The sequence below is a fragment of the Aedes albopictus genome, chromosome 3 (genome assembly GCF_035046485.1).
Source record: "Aedes albopictus strain Foshan chromosome 3, AalbF5, whole genome shotgun sequence".
Classification (NCBI taxonomy): domain Eukaryota; kingdom Metazoa; phylum Arthropoda; class Insecta; order Diptera; family Culicidae; genus Aedes; species Aedes albopictus.
The window spans coordinates 219,287,695-219,295,389 of record NC_085138.1 but is presented as its reverse complement, the minus strand read 5'-3'; the positions used below and the strand labels follow the sequence as shown (position 1 = coordinate 219,295,389).

Sequence of the window (7,695 nt, the reverse complement as noted above, 5' to 3'; positions counted from 1 at the left end):
GAGAGTACGAAGCCATTCGTCTGCGGAATGTAGCAGAGAAGGAATATTGGGATCTACATGATGAGGTACAAGAGATTATAAATCGAGAGAAAGATCGCGCGACAAACGATCATTGTTCTTCTCCGTTGCCTCCTCCTCCGGGGTCGTGGGTTGAGCCCTTGGATACGTCTCACAGAGGTGATTTCAATCTTTGCGATGTAGATGGTTCCCCTTTTCCTCCTCCTCCACCACCTATAGCGGTCGACGTTGAATTATCCAACAGTCAGCGGAATTCAATGGCGCACCATGGATCCTCTGGTTGGGAAACAAACAATCCACCTTCAGTTCCCTTCGCTTCGAATCTCTATACTTCCGCACCAACTATCCATCCGCACACGTATTCTCAGGCATTGCGATCGCCTTTGCCAGGTGATCAGCTTGGACCATCGTCGCAACAATTAGCTGCAAGGCAGGTGGTGACTAAAGAGCTTCCCATTTTCTCTGGTGATCCGATCGATTGGCCGCTGTTCATTAGCAGCTACCGGCATTCCACGGACACTTGCGGGTATACCAATTCCGAGAATCTTCTCCGCCTACAACGAAGTCTGAAGGGAAGTGCGAAGGATTCCGTCAGTAGCTTCCTACTCCACCCTTCTACCGTGCCCCAGGTTGTGTCCACCCTTCAGCAACTGTATGGGCGCCCGGAACAGATCGTCAACAACATGATCGCCAAGGTTCGCGCAACACCTCCACCAAAACCAGACCGGTTGGAGACTCTTGTTAGCTTCGGTCTAGTGGTCCAGAACCTCTGCGGGCACTTGAAGGCGGTTGGTTTAGAAAGACATTTGGCAAACCCGATCCTTCTTCAAGAGCTGGTTGACAAGCTACCGGCGACGGTGAAGTTCAGTTGGGCTCTCTATCAGGAGCAAGTTCCGGTGGTAGATTTGAATGTCTTCAGCGAATACATGGCGAAAATTTCCTCGGCGGCGAGCGGTGTTACTCCGCTTGTCAGCATCCCGCAGAAAGCAGTGAAGGACGAACGAAGTCGGCAGAAGGAGCGCTCCTTCGTGAACGCACACGTCTCAGCGAACCAACCGAAAGGCAACCGACGAGAAGAAACAGAGAAAGCTGCAACGAGCAGTGGAAAGCAGATTGAGAGGGAGATCAGCAAGAGCAGTGGTAAATTGTGCCCAGTATGCAACGCTGAGAACCACCAAATCGAGAACTGCTCTTCCTTCAAGCGACTGGATTTGGATGGCAGATGGAAGGCAGTGAAAGTGCATAAACTTTGTGCTCGTTGCCTAACATCTCATGCTCGTTGGCCATGCAGAGGTGAACTCTGTGGAATCAACGACTGCCCTAAGCGACATCACCGGCTGCTTCATTTTGAGCCGCCATCGGAGACGAAGGCTACCAATGCTGTTGTAACAGTTCATCGTCAACTATCCTCCTCGACGCTCTTCCGTATTCTTCCGGTTACCTTGTTTGGGAAATCTGGTCGGGTCAACACGTTCGCGTTCCTCGACGATGGATCATCGGTGACGCTCATTGAACGATCGATAACAGACGCTCTTGGGGTCAATGGAGAGATGGAAACGTTGCACATCGAATGGACCGGGGGCAGCAACAAGACAATTACGGGTGCGGAAGTAGTTGAGATGGAAATATGCGAAGCCGGCGGAAGCAAGCGATACAAATTATCCGATGTGTACACCGTAGATAATCTTGGCCTACCGACACAGACGATGGACTATTCAGAGCTGGCAGCAAGGTACGCGCACCTCAATAAACTACCGGTGAAGAGCTTCAGATCCGCGGTACCTGGAATCCTGATTGGTCAGAGCAACTCTCATCTCCTAGCAACTCTGAAACTGCGAGAGGGAAAACTGAACGAGCCTATAGCTACGAAGACAAGAATTGGATGGGCAGTATGCGGCAGTTTGCGGAAACCTCAAATGAATTCGATGCATTGCCAGTTGCACATCGCGGAGCCAACGGTCGTTGATCTGCACGAGTTCGTTCGCCGTTTCTTCGACATCGAGAGCATGGGAATAGCGGTTGTACCAGCTGTGAAGGGAGCAGAAGAACAACGGGCACTGGAAATCCTAAAATCCACAACACGACGATTGAGCGGCGAGAAGTTCGAGACGGGACTGTTGTGGAAACATGACTACGTGGAGATGCCGAACAGTTGGCCGATGGCAGAACATCGATTCAGGTGCCTGGAAAAACGTTTAACCAAGAAACCGGAGTTGTATGAAAGCGTTCGACAGCAAATTGCGGATTTTATAAGCAAGGGGTATATCCACGTAGCGACAGCGGAAGAAGTTGAAGGATTCGACCTCCGGCGCACATGGTTTTTACCGATTGGAGTTGTCTTGAATGAGAAGAAGCCAGGGAAGATTAGAGTCATCTGGGATGCGGCAGCGAAGGTTGACGGCGTTTCATTGAACTCGATGTTATTGAAGGGACCCGATCTTCTTACGCCGTTGTTGTCCGTAATGTTTCCATACCGGGAGCGACAGGTGGCAGTTTCTGCTGATATCAAGGAGATGTTTCTGCAAATCGCAATTCGTCAGCAAGATCGTAGCGCTTTGTTGTTTCCGTACCGGGATTCCCCTGAACTTCCGATGAAAATCATGGTTTCTGACGTGGCAATTTTTGGTGCGGCTTGCTCACCAGCTCATTCGCAATACATAAAAAATGTGAACGCGCAAGAGCAAGAACATGAGCTACCCCGTGGAGCTGCGGCAGTCATCAAAAAGCACTACGTGGACGACTACGTAGACAGTTTCGACACTGCGGAAGAAGCGTGTGAAGTAGCGAGAGAAGTGATCGAGGTGCACAAGCGGGCTGGATTCTACATTCGGAATTGGATGTCAAGTGACAAGAACGTGTTAGAGAAGCTTGGAGAAGTAGACCGGAAACCGCCGAAGGACATGTTACCGGAGAAGGAAGGATTCGAGCGAGTGTTGGGCATGGCCTGGTTACAAGAAGATGACGTCTTTTTATTTTCGCTGCAATCTTGTGATAAAGTACGAAGCCTGCTAGAAAGTGATCAAGCTCCTACGAAAAGAGAAATGCTGCGACTGGTCATGAGTATATATGATCCCTTAGGACTGGTGGCATCGTTTGTAATCCAAGGAAAGATTCTAATACAAGAAGTCTGGCGAACCGAGACCGATTGGGACAGCCGAATTCCAAACGAACTTGCTGCAACTTGGTCGCAGTGGATAGCTGTACTGAAGAAGCTGGGTGAATTGCGTATACCTCGGTGCTATTTCCCGGGGTATGAGCCGAAAAGCCTTGAAACCCTAGAGCTACACGTGTTCGTCGATGCAAGCGCTCAAGCCTTCGCAGCAGTAGCATACTTTCGAATCATTGATCGAGGCCAGATCAGGGTAGCACTTGTTGCTTCGAAGACGAAGGTCGCGCCGCTTCGAGGACTTTCTATTCCTCGACTGGAATTAATGGCGGCGTTGCTAGGAGCTCGGTTGCGGAAAACTATCGAGGAAAACCATTCGCTGAAGGTCCAGAAAACTTACTTCTGGAGTGATTCATCTACAGTTTGTTCGTGGATCAAGTCGGATACACGACGATACCGCCAGTTTGTCGCCTTCAGGGTCGACGAGATATTGAACCTTTCATGTCTAGAAGAATGGCGATGGATTTCAACGAAAATCAACGTGGCGGATGAAGCAACGAAGTGGGGCAAAGGAGCTTCATACAACACAGACAGTCGCTGGTTCCAGGGACCAGAATTTCTCTACAACAGCGAAGAACATTGGTTGAAGATTCCGGATGAAGGTATCGATGAAAGTGATAAGGAGCTACGGGAAGCGTATGTGTGCAGCCACCTAGTTAGACAACCATTGGTGAATACTGAAAGGTTTTCGCGGTTCGACAGAATGCTGCGCTCAGTGGCGTATGTTCATCACTTCGTGGATAGTCTACGGTCAGCGAAAAGGAAGGAAAAACCTGCTGATGTTATGGGGCTGACTAGTGCGGAAATTCAGAAAGCGGAAAGGACGTTATGGATGCTAGCGCAGGCGGATGCGTTTCCGGACGAAGTCGCAACCCTCAAGCAAAACTTGGAACGTTGCCGGGGAAGCCAGAAGTCAGTGGGATCGACCAGTTGTCTTGCGAAACTTTCACCATTCGCTGATGACTTCGGAGTGCTGCGAGTAGGCAGTAGGGGCGCAGAAGCTCATGTACTGACCTTTGATGCTAAGTTTCCCATCATTCTGCCAAGAAATCATCGGGTCACCGAGTTGCTGCTGGATTTCTTTCATCGGAAATATGGTCATGCCAATGATGAAACCATCGTCAACGAGGTACGTCAGAAGTTCCACGTGCCACGCCTTCGAGTGGAAATACGTTCAACGAGGAAACGCTGCATGTGGTGCCGCATACACAGAGTCATGCCTGTGGCTCCAAAAATGGGACCGCTTCCAGCTGTACGGTTGGAACCAGGTGTTCGCCCGTTCACCTTTGTAGGCGTCGATCTTTTTGGTCCATATTTGGTGAAAGTCGGGCGGAGCGTAGCCAAACGATGGGTATGCCTTTTTACCTGCCTTTCGATCAGGGCAATTCATCTAGAGGTAGTTGCTAGTTTGTCCACCGATGCGTGTAAGAAGGCCATCAGAAGGTTCATAGCCCGGAGAGGTTCCCCGCTTGAAATCTACTCCGACAATGGGACCAATTTTGTAGGAGCAAGTCGGGAACTACAAGACGAAATCAAGAAGATCCACACCGATTTGGGAAGTACCTTTACAAATAGCCACACTCAGTGGCGGTTCAACCCCCCTGCTGCTCCTCACATGGGGGGCTGCTGGGAACGTATGGTTCGATCGGTAAAATCGGCACTACAAGCGGTTCCTATAGAGCGAAAACTGGATGACGAATCGTTTGCGACGGTGCTTGCCGAGGCAGAAAGTATGGTCAACTCTCGACCGTTAACGTTCATCCCTTTGGAAACGGCGGACCAGGAATCGTTGACCCCGAACCACTTTTTGTTGTTAAACTCAAATGGTGTGCGCGAACCGGTGAAGTATCCAACGGATTTAGGGACGGCGTTAAGAAGTAGCTGGAACATGGTCAAGCACACGTTGGACAACTTCTGGCGACGATGGGTGGTAGAGTATCTTCCGACCATTATTCGCCGCACGAAATGGTTCAAGGATGTACGACCGATCCAGGTAGGAGATTTGGTGCTCGTAGTCGATGAAAATGTCAGGAACAGATGGATACGTGGACGAGTCATCCGAACGATTCCGGGTAAAGATGGCGTGACACGTCAAGCGGAGATAAATACTATAGGAGGAGTTTTGAAGAGGCCCGCTACCAAGTTGGCTGTGCTGGACGTGTTGGGATCTGGTGACGCTGAACCGGAAGTTAAGGCGACACGGGGGGGAGGATGTTAGCCGCAACAGCTCCTCGTATGGAACACCCTGTAGCGAGCCAATGTGAGCCACTACCTAGACCCAACGAACTGTCACGAACGACGGTCGATGGTCGGTACTGTCATGAATGAGGGTCGACGATGACAAACGAAATTGAAGTCAAAGTAATAAGTAATCGTGAATTGGAAAATCTTGTTTTGCTAAATAGTGGATTATTGTGAATTATCAAGGTAGCCTTATTAGAGTATAATAGAGTGTAGATTTTATTTCAATCATGTCTTTATTTGTAGTATTCGAAATACAGTTTGAATTTCTCTGTGCGAATTGATTGTGAGTGAACTATATAGGAGACTAAAATGTAAGTCATAAGATTAGGGAGCTAATAATATCCAACTAATAAAAACATTACTTACAGCTTGAGCTGAACATACTCGAAACAACGAGTTTCTGCTTCGAGACCTCCGAAATATCTCTTCGCAACAGGAGGAAACAAAACGCACACAAGAAGCGTTTGTTGGTCGATGATCATGTTTTGCCATGGTAAATTTGAAAACATTTTTATGCTGGTCATTACCGCAAGCCGTGTTTCAGTGTATCCTTGTTAGTTGGGTTGCCCTCAAACAATTTTTGAGGGCAATGTTTACAAAATCGTATGAAGTTAGGTTTTTACTCTATGGACCGACGGCGAACGAGAGAAAGAGAAGGAGATAATGATGACGTCACTGTGCAAGCTCCCATGATAACAATAGTCCATTTTACGAGCCGATTTTATGAATGAAATTTTGACAGGAGCATGTGTCCGTTGTTGTCAACATTGTTGTCATTTCGTAAAATGGCTCATATACGATGGATCGGACCGCACTGAGAGACCAAAGTACTCTTTAAAGAGTAAAAAAGTACCCTTTTCGAGAGTAACTAGGTGAACTCATAAAAAGAGTAAACGGCCTTTACTCTTTAAAGGGTAAACCGCTTGTACGTCAAATAAACGAGTGATTTTTACCCTTTTTCTGGAATAATCTGAAATTATGAAAAGAGTAAAATTTACTCTCTTTATCATTTTATGGGGACTTAGTAATAAATAATTGAATTTTTAAATGCAAAAATTGAATGACAAACAACGCACAAAAAATAGTTCTAGCGAAATTTTTATTCATTCCTGTTAAATATTTTACTTCTTAATTATTATTAATATGTATGTGGGTTTTGCCAAAGAGCCGCGGATAACCTTTCTTCCAGCATCTGGTTGATTGAATCCTGTACCCAACTTTGATCCAGGTGGAGGCTCCAGCGGAGGTCCAGAATCACACTCGGAGCTGTCGGCATCCTATGAAATAATAAAATTTCCCATAGTGGTTTCGCAGCGTGGCGTCACGAACACTAATGCAAATCTACTGGTTGAAAATATGCCCATTTGATTTTGCTGGGAACAGCTGATTTTTGCTTACTATTTTCAACCAGTAACTCAAGTAGTGTTCGTGTAATGCAACGTGTACGTATACGCACCACCACTAAAAGCAGAAACCACTATAGAGATAAGTGACATTTCAACACACGAACACTAGCGCAAATTTTTCCTCACACAAAAGTGCACGCCGATTGAAAGGCTACTCAGATCGCATATGCAAATATTACCCAATCGATTTGGGTAAAACGGGTAAATAATGATAAAACTAACGTCCGGGGCAAGAGTGCAAATATTTTCCTCGCAGTTTCACAACGACATCTACAAAAAAGGCACGCATACTTTTGAACGTGATTACCTCTATTAGTTCGTCACTTTAAAACACAGTTGAATAAATATTTAGTTGAACTTACCCGCAAAAATCAGCAAATCACAAGCATCATCTTTAGACGCACCTCGAAAATGTTTAACAAATTTTTCACTCATCACAACGGTCGGAATTCGAAGAAGGGAAAAAATTACTCTTTTTCAAAAATTGACAAGTACCCTTTATTTTGACAGCTTCATATACTAGGAAAAAGAGGGTACTTTTTACACCTTAAAGGGTAATGCCGGATTCGCAGTGCGGTCAGACCTGTGCAATAGAAGACATTGAGTTCTCCAAATTTTATCTCACGAAACCTAATGCAAGCCTATCCGTATACGTGAGAACAAAAGATGTTTACAAAGTTCTTACAGATAGATTAACACGGGAAATCTGAACACAAACCACTACCACACAGGAATTTGGATTGGTCAATTGACCAATCCAAATTCCTGTGTGGTAGTGGTTTGTGTTCAGATTTCCCGTGTTAATCTATCTGTAAGAACTTTGTAAACATCTTTTGTTCTCACGTATATGGATAGGCTTGC

General features: G+C 46.6%; 1 protein-coding gene across 1 annotated transcript; it reads left to right on the top strand.

Moving 5' to 3' along the window:
• Window positions 1-3,725: 3,725 nt before the first annotated feature.
• Window positions 3,726-5,858, top strand: LOC134289468 (uncharacterized). The gene is made up of 2 exons (XM_062855315.1): window positions 3,726-5,611; window positions 5,672-5,858. The coding sequence occupies exon 1, from the start codon at window positions 3,888-3,890 to the stop codon at window positions 5,400-5,402; it is 1,515 nt and encodes a 504-aa protein (XP_062711299.1). The 5' UTR covers window positions 3,726-3,887; the 3' UTR covers window positions 5,403-5,611; window positions 5,672-5,858.
• Window positions 5,859-7,695: the final 1,837 nt, after the last annotated feature.

Bases quoted from the DNA above. Each gene is read 5' to 3' on its own strand.
- LOC134289468 (XM_062855315.1), top strand. From the start codon at position 3,888: ATGCTGCGCTCAGTGGCGTATGTTCATCACTTCGTGGATAGTCTACGG.